Below are 20574 nucleotides of genomic sequence, written 5' to 3'. Positions count from 1 at the left end.
AAGACGTGGTTTCCCTAGCCAAGATCCAGTTCAAATTCTTAATGGTTGACATGTTGAAGTCACTGAGATGCCACTTTTGCCTATATGATATGATTCTATATGATAAATCTTTCATCAAAGTACTCCCTCTTGTGCTGGGATCTGGTATATACTATGACGGAAAAATAAACTTTCAATAGGTTGTTTAGGAGTAAAAGACTGATTGGTTGAACAAAGAAGAAAACTGGTGGGAAGAAAATTCATTTGAAATGTGCAGAAGAGTTCTATGGATACTACAGGCTGCTAAAAAGAAAAAGGCAGTCAAAGAAATCAAGAAGTTACTATGACTAAGGGCCTTTCCATACAGCCATATAACCCAGAATATCAAGGCAGATAATCCACAATATCTGCTTTGAACTGGATTATCTGAGTCCACACTACCACACAGTATATGCCACTTCAGTGTAGATTTTATACAGCTGTGTGGAAGAGGCCTAAATGGAGAATATTGTGCTTTGGTCATATCATAAGAAATACAGTGTTCGTTAAGGCAGAAGTCAGTAGAAATATAGGAAGACTGCATTCCAGAGGAATAGACTCAAATCAAGGAAGCCACTGCGTTGAATCTGCAAGACATAACTTATGGATCTATTATTAATTGGGTCACTAGAAATCAACGTTTACTTGATGGCTCTAGTCTTAATAACCAATGCCAGATCTCACTATGAGTTAGTGTGGTATAGTGGTTTGAATGTCGGAACTAGGACACTGGATGGAGACCAAGTTTCCACTTGGCGGTGGAAACCCACCAGATGAACTTAGGCAAGTCTCTCTCAACCTCAAAGGAAGGCAAGGGCAAATTCCCTCTGAAAATTCTGCCAAGAAAATCCTGTGATAGAATCATCTCGGGGTCACCACAGGTTGGAGATGTCCTGAAGGCACACTACTACTTAAAATGGAAGCTAAGTGGCATGCAAAATCTATTTTAGTGAGTTTTTTGGTGGGGTACACCAGCTGGACAGTTTTGCTAGGTCACTATAAATTTCAGCTCCCTCAACTCTTTCTGGTTATCACTGTCTACTCAGTTCTGTATCTTTTGAAATTTTGCCTCATACCAATACTGCAGGGCTTGCCCAAAATTTTCCCTCTTTAGGTCAAAGGACAAGACAGTGCATACATGTTCACTCATTCCACAATTTAAGGGGGAAAACCATCTTGTATACAGAACTTTGTCAATTAAACATTTTGTTGATTTTTGCTCTACAACATTCATAGCTTGACAGAACCATAGGGCCGGACTTTAGCACAGGTTAACCACCAGCTGCAATAAATCTTATCAATTGAAAGATTGGCAGTTTGAAGCCTGGGTCAGAGGTGAGTGCCCAACCTTCAGCCCAGCTCACAGCCCACCTAGCAAATAGAAAAGAATTGTGTGTAGATAAACTAGATACCGCTCAAGCAGGGAGTTATTTTAATGGCATCATCAGGAAATGCGGGCTAACAAAAAAAGTCTGAACAGAGCTCTTCAACATGGAGGATGGAGCGACAGCACCCCCCATTCCATCCCACCCCCCATGGCCAGAATTGAGCACAACCTCCAGAACACCGAAGATGGGAAATGCCTATATACCTGACTCTTGTATCCTGTCTGTGCATAACAGCATTGAATGTTTGCCATATATAGGTTCTGTGATCCACCCTGAGTCCCCTTCTGGGTGAGGACGGAATATAAATACAGTAAATAAATAGAATAAATAAAATTCTGCTTCAAGATTAGTCCACATCGTGAAAATTCAATTCTTGACAAATTTGAGGACTTGCGTGATTGAAATTGAAGCCTCATCCAAGCACGGAGCAGTGTGAGAAAACTGGCGTGAAATCACTACTATAGATTGTTGGCAACCATGTTTTAGTGCTATCTATTCTTGTCCACTCCTAGGGATGGAAAAGTTCTTTATTTGCTTTAGCCAGCAGGGCCAGTAGTAAAGAATGCTGGGTGTTGCATTCAAACATCACCTAGAAAAACCTCAAGATTATTTCTCCTCTACATATCGTGGGACTTTGGATTCCCCACAGCTCTCACCTTTCCTAGCTAAGGGAGATGGTAATTGCACTAGTCCACCCAAATTTAGCATTGACTGCCACTGACACTTTTAGGTTCAGATATATTTCTCAGCCAACAAAGGATCTAAGGCCTCAACCTTTATCTGAGCTACATCCCTTCATGGTATGAATTGATTTCAAGTGTATCCTAATGGTATAAACTTTCCTCGCTTTTAACATAAATAGCACTTTTGATGTTGACTTTTTGAAAACTCCAGTTGTTGCATAGGAAAACTTGTTTATCTTTGTTTCCCTTCTTGGGCCCACTTGAAACTCTAGAGCAGCAGGTCACATAAAGTTCAGTTTTTCCTTGCGGTAATGCCTTTTTTTTTTCACTTCAGTTGCTTAAGAGGCACCAACAGTTTTTATTTTCAATGCTTTGATTTGAAAAAGTTCTATTCCTTTTCACATTCACATGTGCTATTGGTCAGTTACATCCCACAAATTATTGCACACCAAAACCATGTGTAGCAAAAGAGATTTGCATAATTTTGAGAAATTACTTGTTGGGATTGCAGCTACCAAAACCTCACAATAAAGCTGGATCTGGGAACTGTAGTCCAAATGAGTACCTTCACCAAGTTCTTCTGATGTTCATTTTCAAGTTGAAAAGCATCAGCTGAAGCAGCCAACCTCTTTCTGTATCAAGAATTGCCTAATTTGAGAGCAATGGTTGCTGACCATAGGCCTGAAATGATGACTTGGTTTTGAAATCTGGTAGAGTTCAGTGGGATCTATGTTGTTCATCCTAGTCATGAATAAATCTAAACACAATGAACCAAATTACAGCTCAAATTAAACACATGAGACCCAATTTCAAAAACAAGCATGAAGGATAAACAGGTCAAACAGCAAGATCATGGAATTCTATTAAATTTTGCATATTGCCTAGAACAAATACAGAAAAGTACAATTATTATTAGAAATACAAATCATTCCTCTATAAACAGAAAATCTGTTTGTCACATTGACGCTCCACCTTTCCTCTATTCAGCCTCTGCACCAATAATGCATTCGATGAATCAGAATAGCAAAAGTAAATACCCACAAAAAATGTAGGACTGAGGCACTGGTGGGCTATTTTATTTAAAAATCCACATTTGTAATAAGAATCTTCCACCGTAGTTTATCAATCTACTTTGTGCATTTTATTAGGAGATAAGCCATTTGTTTCTGAAAGCCAAGCTGTGTGAAACTAAAAGCTTGCCTCACCCACATCCACCCAGAAAGCACATGAGGGTCAAAAGGCACTTTCCTGCTACTCTTTAATGCTTTGACACCTCCCCCCGCCCAAATGGTTTCTGAGAAGTGTGGAGGGCATTTTAACCATATTTGGAACCCCTCTAAATCTCATAGAGGTAACAACTATTTTCGGAAAAATTGACCTGAAAAACTACCCAAAATGCTCTCTGGAGGCCAATAAGCCTTCAAAAACATGATGAAAATTGCCCTCATGTCTTCCAAAGATATTTGGGGAGCCACACCTTTTTATTTTATGGGCAAAGCTGCAGTCAGGGGTACAAATATCCCAGGTCTGTTGACAGGCTATTGTGGCGCTTCAGCCTTTTATATTTGCCCACTCTGCTTTAATGAAACATGCCTGAAAATAATTTCCAGAATTTTTCTTGAAACTTTACCAACAGCTTTATTTCACAAAGACAAGTATCTTTTAAAGTTAAGCCTTCCATTTATTTTGTTGTATATACATGCTAGTGAGAAATAATATGAAATCCTTGGTAGTTATGTAATCTATTATACAACTAGAACACTTCCTGCAGATGCTTAGACTTTTATTTATAGAAAGACTGCCCATACAAAATATGTATTAGGTTAACAAGGTCAAACTATATTGGAGGCCACTTCCACAAAAGTTTCCAAAAGGTTCATAAATCACTCATAGCAATGTTTGAAAGGCACCAGCTGCAATAACATGCATACAGTTGATCACACTGTCTTAGGAAACATGCAATTAGGCACCATAGGTCTAATTTTGACATGGCCTATTTGTCTGGATTCACAGTCCATTCCAACACTCTGTGAAGCTCACTAAATGGCCCCAAAACTGTGATCGAGCATTGACTGCTTTATTGTCACTAGACAGCAAGGCATCTTCAGGTAACACTTCAGGTAACAAATAGTACATTCTCTTCATGAAAGAAACGTCCGCACTGTACCCTTGATTGTTCCCCGGCATATGGGGCATTTTCTAAGGGAAGGAGCACATTCTTTACAAACTACTAAATGGCCACATGGGATGAAAACAATGGACACTTCCTTGTCCATACAAACTTTGCATGTTCTTTCTTCTTGCAGTCTTCGCAGCTGTTCTTCCATAGACAGGCCTGTAGAGATAGATTTACTATATAAGGAAACATGCCTTTCTAAACTATGTTCTTCTGCTTCATAATATGAATGTGATCACCAGCATGTTGTGAACACTTTTTCTGCATTTAACAATACAAGTTTTCTAAGAGCCAAAATAAGAAACTTAATCACCAAACCTCCAAGGAGGTTATCTGATTAATATGTTAAGATGATCATAGGTTTGGTGCTTATTTCGGAGGCAAAATTATGTTTTGATCCATTTTCCCCTTGAACTCCAAAAAGCTTCATGTGCACATAAATATTTAGTATGTTTTTGACCTTATTTTCTTCCTGGATATGCATTTATAAACACACTAGCTGTGCCCGGCTGTGGCATTGCTGTGGCGTCTGGTGGTGTTGGTAAGAACTTGTTGGGGTAGTGGTGGTATTGAATGTCTGTTGTATGGTTGTCTTTATGTTTAGTATGCATTTAGTTGTTTGTGTACTGTGAAAGTGGTGAGGGTAGAGGGGGTCTATGTTCCTGTGTAGTATTGTATAGTATTTATACGTTGTCCATGTGTTGTGAATGCTTGCATTGTGTCCTGCTGCATAGTAGAAAGGGTTGGGCTGGATGCCCTTAGGGGTCTCTCCAAACTCTTGGATTCTATGCTTCTATTATTATTATTATCATCATCATCATCATCATCTTCATCATTATTATGTAGAGGTTGGATGGCCATCTGTCAGGAGTGCTTGGATTGTGTCCTCCTGCATGATAGAAAGTTGATCTGGATGATCCTTAGGGGTCACTCCAAACCTTAGGATTGTATGTTGTTATTATTATTATTAATAGTAGTAGTAGTAGTAGTAGTAGTAGTAGTATTGAGATGCTGGGTGGCCATCTCTTGGGAGTGCTTGGATTGTGTCCTGCATGGCAGAACTGGGTTGGACTGGATGGCCTTTAGGGGTTTCTTCTAACTGTCTGATTCTATGATTCGATTTGTATTATTACTATGCAGATCTTGGATGGCCATCTGTCAGGAGTGCTTGGTTTGTGTCGTCCTGCATGGTAGAAGGAAGTTGAACTGGATGATTCTTAGGGGTGTCTCCTAACCTTATGATTGTATGATATTATTATTCTTATTATTATTATTACTACTACTACTATTATTGAGAGGGTGGGTGGCCATCTGTTGGGCGTGCTTGGATTGTGTCCTCCATGGCAGAATTGGGTTGGACTGGATTACCACAGTAATTATTTCATATTACAGTAGAATATCACTTATCCAACATTCGTTTATCCAGTGTTCTAGATTATCCAACGCAGTCTGCCTTTTAGTAGTCAATGTTTTTGTAGTCAATGTTTTAAATTCATTGTGATATTTTGGTGCTAAATTTGTAAATACAGTAATTACAATATAGCATTACTGAGCATTGAACTACTTTTTCTGTCAAATTTGTTGTATAACATGATGTTTGGTGCTTAATTTGTATAATGATGACCTAATTTGATGTTTAATCGGCTTTTCCTGAATCCCTTCTTAATATCCAACATATTCACTTATCCAACGTTCTGCCGGCCTGTTTATGTTGGATAAGTGAGACTCTATTGTATATTTATAATCTTATATTATCTGCTTAGAACTGGATTATATGAGGCCCCTTCTACACAGCTGTATAAAATGCACACTGAAGTGAATTATCTGGCAGTGTGGACTCAAGATAATCCAGTTCAAAGCAGATAATATAAGATTATAAATGGGTTATATAGCTGTGTGGAAGGGCCTTGAGTCTACACTGCCATATAATCCAGTTAAAATCAGATAATCTGTATTTTATAGGCAGTGTGGAAGAGGCCTGAGGCCTCACTGTGCCTGTCCCCTGGGCTGAGTAGGTTGCTAGGAGACCAAGTGGGCAGAGCTTAGCATTCTAACCGGCAGCAATTGGATAAAAAACAATTATTCATCTCCCTCTAATTAGGACTTTATTTTTCTTTTCTTTGTGTTGTATGAATGTAGAGGCATGGATGAGGGGTTGTGTTGCCAAGTTTAGTGTTTCTGGGATGTGTAGTTTCGTTGTTTTGTCCTAGGCCGAATTTTTTTTATCCTTTTATATATATAGATTTAGAGGAAAATAGACATTTTGGTATATTTATATCCAAGTGCTGTATCATCTCATTAGAAGAGGCAACACCTTAAGGATAACCATGTTTCAAAAGGCGTCATAATGCTTAGAATTGTGGATAAAGTCAGCTCAAACAGAAACACAGATCAAATGCAGAAATGCATCCCTACTGAAAATCAAGCCTTCTTACAAGTTAAATATGGCTGCCTTTCTTTGGAGGGAAAATTATAACAGAACTCCAGGTATATATTTAGTTTATACATTTCCAGTGAACTAGTAATGGTAAGGATACTTTTCTTACTATTGTAAGAAGATAAAGTACAAAGTACTGCCCTCTGACTTTTTATAATGTGCAAGGCATTTCAAAGTACACAACTCATGAGTCAGTTTCAAATTTGGCTTTGCTTTTGTAAATGTTGAATGAAAAAATATGATACTTTATAACTTCTAATGTGTTGCTTCTGAAAAGTATTTTGAACTTGTTTCAAATGCCCCCTTACTAGCAATCACTATTCCAAATGCAGCCAACATGCATATTTTACCTGAAACATCTGCTGGAATATACGTCATATTCTTCTCCACTAAAAAAAAGTGATAAATCTTCAATTATTCTGAGAGACATTGAATATGTTGTCTATATACACACACACAGAGTATTTACAAAAACTTCATATGCACATTAATATTTAGCATGTTTTTGACCTTATTTTCTTGCAGGATATGCATTTATAAAACATATTTATATGAAAAAGACACTCTCTCATATATATGTATGTGTGTGTATGTATACACACACACACATATATATATCATACATACACACACACACACACATATCATTCCAAATAAGTTCTTTCCAACTGTTCTAAACAGATTGGAAGTTTTCTGTTGCAATCAGTTATATTTCTCTTGGCATCCAGGGTCTGTAACTACAGAACAAAAATTTTATATTACTTGAAATGCCTTACTTTTGCTATGAACTGCAACAGTCCAAAGCTGCCACTCTTCAAGAAAAGCAACAATCAGATATTATTTGCCACATTTTTGCAAACTCACCGAATAAGTCTTGGTATAACACAGGATCAGATTCTTGTATACAGTTTCTGAATATGTTTGCAGCTTTGTTTCCTTTCACCAAGATGGTATCAATCAATTCTCTTGCTTGCAAGGGGGTCTGGGTTTTCTGTTTAATGACTTGGTATTCAAGACTACTTATTGCTTTGGATGCTAATAAACATTCCAGAATAGGGAGAACACACGTCAAGCGCTGAAACAATGCCACTCGGTTCTTCCTGATTAAGGACAGATCTGGAATACAATAATCAAAAGAAGATCACAGTGAAATCATTCTACCTTCACAAAACCTTTTTCCCTCTTTCTTATTCCCATGATTCTATTTCAGAAAAGGTCCAGAGGTTTTATAAAGGTTGACACATGCAAAAGATCTTTTTTCTTTTTTTAAACAAGCCCAAACTTTCTCTTAGAACATGACTCTGAATAAAAATAGTACTTTCAAGTAATGTGTGATCCAACAGAGGGGTTCACAACCACTTGAAGACAGTTTTGAGTTTGAAGTTCTAAAAAGGGAGGTTGAAAAAAATCTCTCTTTTCCTAACAAATCAGATTACAGGTTATTCAGTCTAACAACTGAAACGACTGCCCTAGGATAATTATATCTGGTTGTATACCACAAGAGAAGATTCAACTCTAAAGGGTTTTTGGCTCTTCTCTGAAAGGTCATGTTTTTCTAAGAAGTTATGATTTCTCCAAAAGGTGTTTCCCAAAATATGTTATAAATGCCATTTTCCAAAACTCCTTCAGATTCTCTCATTTCCAGAGCACTTTCACATAAAAGTATTTCTTCTCACTACCAGGAACAAAAACATCTGACTGTTATCAAGGTACCTGAAGTTGATTCCTCCATCTGAGGCTCCTTTTCATCATCCCTCTTTTCATCATCTGCAGCAATGAGGTCAGACACAAGATCATTTATGCTTTTGTAACTCTCTCCAGTTCTTAAGATTTTACTTTGAACAATCTGCTTGACCAATCGTCTTCTGAATCCCATCTCCAATGCAGCTTCAACTACAGGGGTTTTCATGATGACTTCATCTTCTGAACCATTTTCACCAGGTTCAAAACGAATAACTACTTACAGAGAAAAGTACTGCATTACATCTTTAAATATGAGATTCATATGAATGTTGAAGAGGTAGTTTTAATTAAAAACATGATTGAAAACACTACTGCACCAGATTCTACATGTAAGATTGTAAAAAATAATTCTATAGAATCCTGTTAATTAAATGTGTCTGTACAGATATCTGTTTAAAGACATTTTAGACTCCCAATTAACCAGAACTCAAGCTGCTGGAATTTTCAAGCAACTAGCAAAAAAAATATATCAAAGAATTGCATTCACAAAGCTGTATTTATTTACAGTAAAACTGTGTTGCATTAAGTTTGTCTTATTTGATTTTAATAACTATCTTTTATTTAGAGATTTATTTTATTTTTATTTATTGACAACATTTCTACCCCGCCCTTCCCACCCAAGGGGACTCAGGGCAGATTACAACAACCGGCAAAATTCAATGCCAAACAGATCAATAAAAACAGTAACGTATTTAAAATCATTAACAATAATCCATAAAATACATTAGTCAAATTTAAAACATAGTTACTTAATACCATTCTTCCAAGGAACCATTGCACATAAACATAAGTTCAGACCATGTCAATACAGTACTTATTCATTAAATGCTTGCACACAAAGCCATGTCTTAACGTTCTTCCTGAAGCCCAGGAGAGTTGGGGCCTGTTGGTTGTTACTGGGGAGGGTGTTCCACAGCCAAGAAGGCCCTGTCCCTCGTTCCCACCAGCCGCGCCTGCGAGGCAGGTGGGACCGAGAGCAGGGCCTCTCCGGACAATCTTATTTTTATCCTGCTCTTTAACCACAAAAACACTTAAAGAGGCTTACAAAACGTTAATTTGCTCCAAAGGCTTACAATATAATAAGATAAATATGATATAATACATAAGATGAAGCACAATGTAGCAGTGTATGGTTGGCTGCCTTCCTCCCACTCAATGGCCAGCGGAATGATAGTTGAAGGTAATGAGAGGGGCTGTATTTTAACATTAGTATCAAATCAATAAAAAGTTAATAGTATGGCACAGCCTGGGGCATATAATTATTTGGACCTTTTTTAATAGTAATTCTCAAGCAACCAGAAACTGCATTTATCCATCACCTACCAATTCCTATAGGTGCCAGTTAAGTGAGAATCTGTTTTTGAAATTTGGGTATGAGAATACGCAAAAATGCATTCTTCTAGTTTATAGAATCAGTCCAGTTGGTTCAAAAATATCTAAGCGTAGCCACATTTATCTCAGGCCATGGCCTCTCCTCATCTTAACTAGGGTGGTTGTAAAGTGCAACACCTGACACAGGACTTTGCTGGGCAGCAACATTTGGTGTTTAATTACTAAAACATTAATTAATCTATATATATAAAAGAGTGATGGCATCACAGCGACCCACAAAACAACAAAACTACAGGCCCCCCAACCTCGAAATTTGATGACACAACCCATCATCCACGCCTCAAGGTTGATACAACAAAAAGAAAAGAAAAATAAAGTCCTAATTAGATGGAGAGGAATAATTGCTTTTATCCAATTGCTGCCAGTTAGAAGGCTAAGCTCCGCCAACTTGGTCTCCTAGCAACCCAATAAAAAAATAATAAAAAACAATAAAATAATAAAAAAACACTAAAAAATTAATACAATAAATACTATAATAACAGAAAATAACTAAAAATAATACAAGAAAATAATAAAATATAATAAATAAAAAGATAACTTACAATAAAATTAATTAAAAAATACAAATAACATCAAATAAAAATTCCACAACAATTTTTAACCAATACCACCACCACTTTGCCACAGCAACGCGTGGCCTGCCATAGCTAGTGTACTTTATAAAGGAAGAAAACAGATTTAAACCCCAAACCATCTATTAAAAGGACACCTCTGCTCTTGCTATGCCATTCCATTAAGGGCAGGCAACCTCGAACCATCAGCATGTTTTGGATTGCTAGTCTAAATGCTATCAATGTCAGCTGAGTTTTAGATCCAAATATTTCAGCACACCAGAGTGCCATCCCAGCTCTCCACTACCGATGCCTGCATACCATTTGGCAGAGTTCCATCATAGGTCAATCACAGTCACAGTCATGTGCAAAAGCTACTCAGAACATTTGCTGATAAAGATTTGGTTATTTAATTTCAAGATGCCTAAGACTGCTTTCAAGGAGGTGCCTACTGATTTTTTTGCCAGTGCTTTCTATTGCTTCTAGGCTGTCATTTATTATTTGCAGATGTTTATTGATTGGTGAATGTGCAAACACGGAAGTGATTCCTCACTCCCATTCTAGAAATCACACTGAGCTGGCATCCCAGTTGTTCAGTAAGGTTCACCAATGAGAATAGAGCAAAAATAACTAAAATCTCACTTTGAAACAAGCATCAACACAGTAGCAAGTGACAAAAACACAGACAATTACACTTACTTGGTGGACTAGTATTTTCATCTACAGGGATATCTGAAGTGGATAATAGCTATAAAACAAAAAGAAAGAATCATGTGAGAGAGACCATTTTGTGCATACAAAACAATACTTTGTGCAAATGCTGAATTTGCTTTCTGTTTAATTGCCTTACAATTTTGATCTGAAACATGTCTGTGCACTCTACCTCAATCACAACAGCACTGGACCAGGGCAACTCATAATCTAACAGAAGTTGTCAGACAGTCACTTCCATTAAACCCAGTCATTATGTAGCCAATGGTGAAAGATAGTATGAGTAGTACTCCAACAAGATCTGGAGGACCATAAATTGTTTTCTCTTGCTATGTATTATATAGTTATTGGAAGAATGACAACAGATGTTAAGATCAGATCCAATGCCAGTTTCAGATCCAATGCTGGCACAAGGAACTCCTTCTACAGGAAAGAATGCCCAAACATCATATCCATATCATACCCTTCTCCATATGCTATACCACTTCAGCCACGTGACATTGTCATCTGCTAGCAGAAGTAATCCCCATTCTTAAAAAGTCTGTAATTCAAGTCTACAATTTTAAAAATTAGCTGTACCTAGGAAAATAGACACAAAAATATAATAATCATTTTCAACTGCATAAGCCTCTTTAAAAGCAGGATTTGAGAAGTTTAAGCAGCCTGCTCAACTGAAAATTTAGTCATACAGCTCACTCAAAGTATCTCAGAAAATACCCCCAATTGCCTTGCAGTACTGAAACTGCACTTTCCCATTTCACTGTAAGCATCATATGATTTCTCAATTATCACGATGTGCTTCTGCTATATAATTAAATTAAGACACGTGCTGTAACTGCAAATTTATTTATAGCAGCAGCAAGCAACCTCCCCCACTCCTTCCCACACATAGGCAGCCATGTGGATACAAGCCTTTCAATAGTAGCTACGTCTATTAATCTCACATTCAGTATAGAACAAGGATCAGATCTATTCAGCCCTGCAACTCCCAGCAGCTCTAGTACCCTGTAATGAGGAATGCTGGGAATTTAACATCTGGAAGGCTGATAATTCCCAGCCCTGCTTGGGAAATAACTTTTTAAAATAGGTATCAGGAAACACCCCATATTATTTAACATTTTAAATACCTATCTTTTCAAACCCAGAAGTGTACTTTCTGCCCCTTTCCATTTTTGCTTTATTTCTTTTGCTGGGCCATTTCTGTGTGTGCCTTTCACACTCCTCAAGAACTTATTATTTCAGCAAGTAGTTTTAGATTAGAACAAACTAGACTTTTTTGCAAGAAAACAATGAAGTTGGAATGCAGGCAAGTGCACACAAACAAACTTGGAAGCTCAGCCATAGAAGTGATGGCTGCTATATCTGTCTCAAATGATAACATAATGCTGCAGCTAACCTCCCTTAGTTCAGCCTGCAAGATCAAAAGTGTACCTGCCAGTCTCTTTTGGCAGCTGGCAGGATAGATATCAGGATATGCACGTGCATGTGCCAAGACTCCAGCATGCAGTAATCTTGATTTATCACCTTTCAGCAAGAACATATAGTCAACTTAGGTAAAGTATGTATAAACAGAGTGAAGTAATGAAAATATTAAATGCTCTTCCTAAATGCCAATATGTCAGTGTGTAGAAAACTGATGTTACACACAGAAAGACATATATAATTGTTTTTACAACAAAAATACAGCAGCATGTAAAGTACCTGTTCTAGAAGATGTGGGAATCTTGCTTGAACGCATCGAACAAACTCTTGACCTTTTCTGTGAATCAGATACTCACACCTAGAAGAGAAAAATTCATCAAGAGCTATTTTTCATATTGTACAGGTGGACAAAATGAAAAAACAAACAAAAATACTAGGGTAGTGCTGTTTGCTATGAAGATTTAACAAATGATTTGTTAATGAAATGCTACACTGAATTGTCCACAAATAAAAATCTTGATTATAAACTTGGTCCTGGGTGATGCACTACATGTTAAAACCTAACAGTGTATTGTAGAAGTTTGCATTAAAACACTAACCCAAAACTAAATTAGAAAAACAACTATCCACTGTATCAATTACAGATGCAACCATGTTATCATGAAACTATGTTTCGGTATGAACCTCATCCTAAACTGAGTACAGTATCATAACTCATATACAAACTCTCAAGATTTTGGCTCTATCCATTAGTTTCAGTTTCATTAATCTACTTAAAAGTGGAAAATTATATCACAAGAAGTAGCCAAACATCTAAATATCAATCACCTAGATTGTAGGGATAGCCAATAACTTAAACGTGGTCTTTCAGATAGTCTGGACCTAAACTGCATATCAAGCTTGGACAACCTGGGCCCTCCAGGTGTTTGGGACTTCAAGAAGCCCAAGCCAGCTTGTCCAATGGACTGGAATTCTGGGAGCTGAAGTCCAAAACTCCTGAAGAGACACAAGTTGTGCAGGTCTGCTGTATAGGGATTTATAGATTGTAACCTGCACTTTGAATTTTGCAGTGAAACAGACCAGTAGCCAGCACAGCTGTTTTAACTAATTCTACAACCTTGTTTCATGACCAGCATGGTACAGTACTTGTGCAGTAAGATATTGAATGGGCTGCATTTTCCTTTGACACTGAATTTGCAATCCAAGACGACTACCCACTCTGATTGATCAGAAGGCTAAGTATTTTACGACAAAAAAAATTCTCAAAGGGAAATCCCATTGAGCCTTTAATTGACAATGGAAGCAAGGATAAGAACATATTTTATTACTGTTATAAAAATATTTTAAATATACCTTGGAAACCATTTAGCATGTTCCTCCCATGGATCATCCCCAGACTCCCAACATCTGAGTCCTCCGTCACAGCAAAAACATTTGACATCATCATTGCGACCTTTAAAAAAAAAGTACACAGTATCTTTTAAAAAACACAATAGTCAGATTGCTCAAAAATTTAAATAACATCCTGAGCATGAAGAATAGCTCACTTACCAACATAATAAAAGCCAGCATCTGCAAGCCGCTGAGGTAGAACTGGAACTGTCATCGGCCAATTTTCGAAAGTGCCAACACGAGCTCTATAGGTTTGCATGCTCAAATTGGAAACTGTGAAGCCAGGCTGGCTTTGAGTTTGTTCCACAAAAGGGCAGGTTGGAAAGTGCCGTCGATGTTCTGACATGGCATTATCCTTTGGCTCCCAGTTACCAAGGTGACCACCACAGACAAAACAAGCCACCTTGTCTGCAGGCCCTATGTAATAAAATCCAGCTTTTGCTAAAGAGGAAGGTGACAGAAATGTCAGTGGCCATGTCTTGAAAGTGAGCAATCTGGCTTCCTCTGAGCTCATTGCACTGTTGGCAACTTTAGGTCTCACATGTGAAATACCTTCTGTCAACTTAGGCAGCTCCTGGGGAACACTGGAAAAACTTCCACTGAAATATCCAACTTGGTCCAAATTTGGTGTTTGTTGTGGGGAATGAGAGGAAGAATGTCCAACAGACAAAGATGGCGGTGAAAAGGCAGAATAAAATGATGACCCAAGATTGTTCAGTGAAGTAAGATTCTGAACAACACTGCAGCTAGGATACAGTTGTTTATGCTTATCCAGCGGATTGTCACCTTTTTTCCAGTTGTCCAACATTAACCCACAACTGTAGCATTTCACCTTGTCTTTCACACCTGTATAATAGAAACCAGCACGGGCAAGACTCCTTTCAGACACTGGTACATGAAGAGGGAATGTTGAAAATGTAGACATCCTGAAGAGTTCACACGACAGATCATACTTCAGTTGACCAACATCAGGAACGTTCTTCAGCTTGGCCGCAAAAGTGTCGAAAGTGTTCATTATGATCAAACAGGACAGGAGAAGGGGACGACTTTGAAGCCTTGGAGATAGTTTTGAGCAAGTCTGATCAACTTCCAGGTCATAATAAAATAAGTACCTGAAAGTGAAACATTATATCCAATTCCTTATTTGAAACACCAATTTAAAATTTCTTAATAGTCCAAAAATTTGACATTTTCAACAAACTACTGCTTCTCTTTACAAGAACTAACCTTATTTAAAATATTAGTTCTCTCTATCAGCAACAATGTCTACATTCTTCCTTATATGTTAAAAGTGATGGGGGAGGGAGGGAAAATGGCCTTGAAATTATTGAGAAACTAATCCTAAGCATGCACACTTGGGCATGAACCCAACTGAAAGAAAAGGGCATCCAAGGAAAACAGGTCAGGATAAGGTAGCATCACTGCAAGACTTTATGATATTGAGGAATAAACTTCAGTAAGAGACATGTTTTTTGACAATTTTCTCTGTAACTTCTTTTTTAAAACTTTTAAAAACGAATGCATCTTTCCTCACAAAGGCTATCTTCAAGGCCTTTCTCCAACTCAAAAAAAACTCCATATAGGACCACATTAAAACAATGGCCATCTCTGCCAACCACTATGAACTTGCTTCGGGCACTAACAAGCTAGGTTGTCTTGGATCATTTAGTTCCTAATGTTGCCATTAAATCTTCAGGAATAATTTCAACCAGGTTGCTTTAATATTATTGAATTACTATCACATTCAACACAATAATGCTGTGTTGTAGAGGGAAAATCTATACTTATATACTTATTAACTAAGATAACATAGCAAGCCATGCCTATTTTCTTAGAAGTTCTCTTTCATAATGAAAATAATGTGAACAATTTATTCATGCACAAAACTATCTCCAAGGCTTCAAAGTCGAGCCCCTTACAAGGGACTTAGGCAGCCATGCTGCAATTTGGGAGTCACGAGGAGAAAGTGATAATATGAAGTGTGATAAACGCAAGTGCTTCACGTTACCAGACCTGCATAAAAAGAATATATATTTATCAGTATTTAAAAGAGCGTGCTATAGTCACATGTTGTTATACAATATTATAAAATTCAAGGGAAATAAAGTTTTAAACTTCATTCCACACAATTATATGTTCAGGCAAAAATGTAAGCTCTTGACTATACCAAGTTACAAGAGACTGATACTCAGCTGACATCATTTTAGCCCACAAAATGTCCTCTGAAAAATAACAGGGAATCAATATCGCTGAGCTAGTTTTTAAGCAGTTCAGATTGGTAGGGTGCTCAACTCTGGTCAAAAATTTTAACTAAAAAATTGGTCAAAAACACTGGCAGAGAAAGCAAGCAAAGGGAATAGACCTTTGAGTGGTCATCTGTGTGAGTTGCAAAGATCACAAAGAAGAGCAAAATTAGCAATATCATCTGACTTCTGGGAGAAGTCAGAGCTCAGCAAACATTCTATGCGGGCAAAGGGTCCTAGGTTCAATATCTGCCATTTACTAGAAAAATCTTGCCTAACAGTTTGAACAATTACTGCCTGACCATGTTGACAATACCAGGCTAGATGGATTAATGGTATCAGGCAAATATCTAGGAACTGATGCTATCCTATACCAGAAACAAGCAAATTGAGTTCTTCAATTTCTGTATTCTCCAACCTCTCCAGATTCCCTCTAAAGGCAGTCCCCAAGTTACAAACAAGATAGGTTCTGTAGATTTTTTCTTAAGTTGTATTTGTAAGTTGGAAAAGATACACTTTTAAGTGCAGTTCCAGCCACACATACACACACATTAGCTTTGGATAGCATAGTGCTTAACACTCTGCTTTTTCTGGAAACCCCCAAAAGTGTCAACTCACCCTTTAAGTAGGTTGTAGTGCACTCCTGATGTTTCATACTTTAAAAACAATCACATTTTTTTTCAAAAAATAAAACTCCTAGCTACCCATTTTTTCCCAAATGTGTACAGCTGCCAGAACACACCCCTCAATTATTTGCTCATGCCTATGCCAAACCTGCAATTACTCTGCTATCCTTATAATCTTATATAACAAAGACAAAATGTATTCAATCACAATAATCACATATTCTTTCCCTATGCCTATTTTCCATTACTCTTTTATGGATTACTACTTTTATTTTAGAATGAAAAGATTTGGAATGGGGTATTATCATACTTATTCTTTGTAATGGCACACTGAAACATAGTACCATATAAATGATACCACCATATTAACTAGATTGATTATTACAGTATCTCATTCACTGCATCAGTTATTTATAAAAATGCATAGCCATACATTTAGAGTACAACCCCCTTATCCACAAACTGGAGCTCCAAGTGGCGCAATGGGTTAAACCCCTGTGCTGGCAAGACTGCTGACTGACAAGTCGACGGTTTGGATCCGGAAGAACAGGTCCCCTTGGGGATAGGGAGGAATACAAATAAAGTATTATTATTATTATTGCTCCCTCTGTCAGCTCCAGCTCCCCATGAGGGGATATGAGAGAAGCCCACAGGACGGCAAAACATAAAAAACATCTGGGTGTCCCCTGGGCAACATCCTTGCAGGTGGCCAATTCTCTCACACCAGAAGCAACTTATTTCTCAAATCGCCCCTGACCAAAAAAAAAAAAATCCAGACTAATTTATGTTCCAACATTTTTATCCACAGAAGTACAGTCTCCATTCTGCCATTTCCCAAAACTTTCCATGAGGGTTACTTTAATCAAATGAGAAGTATTGTAAAATAACCAAGTATCTTGCTATATATTATAAGACAGAGGTTTTGACCTAACCAAATGAAAAATAACTGTTTCTCTGCCAAAGAGTGTTGGCACCTCACCACGCTACAACTCTCAAGATTCCACAAAACTGAGTCACATCAGTTCAAGTGGTGTCAAAATGGATTCATTCCAGAGTAGATGCACCCTTAGTCATGCTTTAAATTCAACGAAACCACCTCAAACATCACACCAAAGTATCTATATGTAAGAATATCAAAATTTAAATTCCAACAAGAATGGCTTTTTGTGTCATGTTAAACTAAAAGAGAATCCCTTAAGTAAACATGCTGAGGATTATAGCCTGCCATCCTCTTTGAAAAAAAACAACAACAACTAAGGGCCCTTTTACACTGACATATATTCCAGAATATCAAGGAAGATAATTCACATTACCAGATTTCAACAGGATTATCCGAGTTCACACTGCCATATAATCTGGTTTAAATCAGATAATCTGGATTTAATACAGCTGGGTAGAAGGGGCCTAGTTCTTTTTAAAGTAAAAAAAAAGTTTCCTCCTTGGAATAGAACCACACCTCAGCTCAGGAATCTGTCAGCTTCTAAAGAAACAATGGGAAATTTACAGGCAAGTTAGTTGAGGGGAAAACCCCTGGTCTATGTATTTTAACATACATAGAGGAGACATGGGCAAGAAATAAAATATATTATCTATATACTCCAACCTCATCACTGTAGTAACTATTTGGAATCTGTACAGACAGACAAACGAACAATGATCAATCTATCACTGGTGGGGCGCTTTGATTTTATTTCCTTCTCCTCTCTTTGGGTTTTCCAGAGTATCATTTCACCAAATAAAGAATTACTTGAGTACTAGGAAAACTCAATGCTGGGAAAATGAAACCACTTACATGAAGTCCACTATGTTGTACATTTTTTAAAAAAATACACAACAGAATGGTCCTTATGTAAGTTGTTTCCCTTTTTTAAAAAAAAACAAAAAACAAACCCAAAACCAAACCCTAACAGGCCACACAGCTGCGCTGTTCTTAAGAAACTGAATGTTAACTTTTTGGGAAAGGGAGGAAAAAAGAGAAGCACAGCAGTCAACATTTTAGGGTGTTTGGGGGTGAAAATGCTAGGAAAGCAGTGAAAATTACAATAACATCAAAATAACTAATATTAATATTAAATATAATGTATGATGTATTATGCATTACATTATTATTGGTATTATATACCAATAATACAATATATAACACTAATACTGCTCTATGCTAATATTGTATATACATATACATTGATAACAATATTATGTTATACAATATAATACTAATATAGTGTTATAGTACAATATAATATATAATACAGTAGAGTCTCGCTTATCCAAGCTTCACTTATCCAAGTTCTGTATTATCCAAGGCAGTCTGCCTTTTAGTAGTCATTGTTTTTGTAGTAAATGTTGCAATGTTTTAGTGTTAAATTCGTAAATACAGTAATTACTACATAACATTACTGTGCATTGAACTGCTTTTTCTGTCAATTTCTTGTAAAACATGATGTTTTGGTGCTTAATTTGTAAAATCATAATGTAATTTTATGTTTAATAGGCTTTTTTCCTAATCCCTCCTTATTATCCAATATTTTCGCTTATCCAAGGTTCTGCCGGCCCGTTTATCTTTGATAAGTGAAATTCTACTGTACTAATATTGTGCTATACTAATATATCGTATATACATACACTGATATTACGTAATATAATAATACAGTATAATAATATATAACAATATTTTAATATACAGTAGAGTCTCACTTATCCAAGCCTCGCTTATCCAAGTCTCTGTTTTATCCAAGCCATTTTTGTAGTCAATGTTTTCAATATATTGTGATATTTTGGTGCTAAATTCGTAAATACAGTAATTACAGCATAACATTACTGCGTATTGAACTACCTTTTCTGTCAAATTTGTTGTATAACATGATGTTTTGGTCCTTAATTTGTAAAATCATAACCTAATTTGATGTTTAATAGGCTTTTCCTTAATCCCTCCTTATTATCCAAGATATTCGCTTATCCAAGATATTCGCTTATCCAAGCGTCTGCTGGCCCGTTTAGCTTGGATATGTGAGATTCTACTGTACTAATATTGTGTGCTATACTAATATATCGTATATACATATATTGATATTATGTAAAATAATAATACTGTATAATAATATATATCAATATTGTAATATAGTAATATTACTATATTAAATATTACTACTGATAATATGTGATATGTTATTTGCTTATTGTAAAGGTAAAGGTTTTCCCCTGACGTTAAGTCCAGTCATGTCTGACTCTGGGGGTTGGTGCTCATCTCCATTTCTAAGCCGAAGAGCCGGCGTTCTCCGTTGACACCTCCAAGGTCATGTGGCCGGCATGACTGCAACATTTATATATTTTAAGTTGTAATTTTTTTTGACGGTTTTCAAAAAGCTCAGCCACACCTTAGGTAGGCTCTTCCTCCCTGAGCATATGGCGCTCAAGTGAAGAGGGTCGTTCGTTATGATTATTCGTTATTATTCAAATGAGCCCCTGAAGGAGAGACCTGCTCGCGACGAGTAAGCCCCGCCCACTTCTCACCTTCCTCACCCCCCCCCTTCCTTCCCTTTCCTGAGACAGAAGAGCGCGCGACCACTTACCCCTCCGATGCCTCGCAGAAAGGCTCGCAAGCCGAGTCTTCTTATTCCTATATATATAAGAAACCAGGAACCAAGAGCCGGGCGAAAGGGCCCGCCCTCTCGAAAAACAGAAAATGACTGCAAATGGAAAACCCCGGCTCCACCCCCTTTTTCCTCTGCTTTCGCTGAGTTGGCGGGGCGGTATTTGCGCAGGCGCACGGCCACCACAGCGGGGAGGGGGAGA

The 20574-nt window shown here is 37.3% G+C and overlaps 1 protein-coding gene across 7 annotated transcripts; it reads right to left on the bottom strand.

Moving 5' to 3' along the window:
• Positions 1-3701: 3701 nt before the first annotated feature.
• Positions 3702-20490, bottom strand: birc2 (baculoviral IAP repeat containing 2). Of its 7 annotated transcripts, none has more exons than XM_016992667.2 (9): positions 20352-20490; positions 14073-15926; positions 13875-13998; positions 12801-12879; positions 11088-11136; positions 8416-8661; positions 7567-7818; positions 7053-7091; positions 3702-4424 (listed from the first exon to the last, which is right to left on the bottom strand). In XM_016992667.2, exons 2-9 carry the CDS (start codon positions 14926-14928, stop codon positions 4231-4233), a joined length of 1839 nt encoding a protein of 612 aa, XP_016848156.1. In that variant the 5' UTR covers positions 14929-15926; positions 20352-20490; the 3' UTR covers positions 3702-4230. The 7 variants fall into 7 exon arrangements, with proteins under 7 accessions (XP_016848156.1, XP_016848158.1, XP_016848160.1 ...); XM_016992669.2 differs by having other exon boundaries at positions 8416-8658; XM_016992671.2 differs by having other exon boundaries at positions 8416-8469.
• Between the last annotated feature and the right edge of the window lie 84 nt (positions 20491-20574).

Source organism: Anolis carolinensis, chromosome 3 (assembly GCF_035594765.1).
Source record: "Anolis carolinensis isolate JA03-04 chromosome 3, rAnoCar3.1.pri, whole genome shotgun sequence".
NCBI classification, from domain to species: Eukaryota; Metazoa; Chordata; class Lepidosauria; order Squamata; family Dactyloidae; genus Anolis; species Anolis carolinensis.
This window is presented reverse-complemented; position numbering and strand designations above follow the sequence as displayed.

What these genes read in the sequence shown, in the direction of transcription:
- birc2 (XM_016992667.2), bottom strand. Translation starts at nt 14,928, where the DNA reads ATGAACACTTTCGACACTTTTGCGGCCAAGCTGAAGAACGTTCCTGAT. An exon ending in TGCTGGCTTTTATTATGTTG is followed by an intron (nt 13,999 to 14,072) that starts GTAAGTGAGCTA and finishes GTTTTTTAAAAG; the next exon opens with ATACTGTGTACTTTTTTTTT. An exon ending in CATGCTAAATGGTTTCCAAG is followed by an intron (nt 12,880 to 13,874) that starts GTATATTTAAAA and finishes TTTCTCTTCTAG; the next exon opens with GTGTGAGTATCTGATTCACA.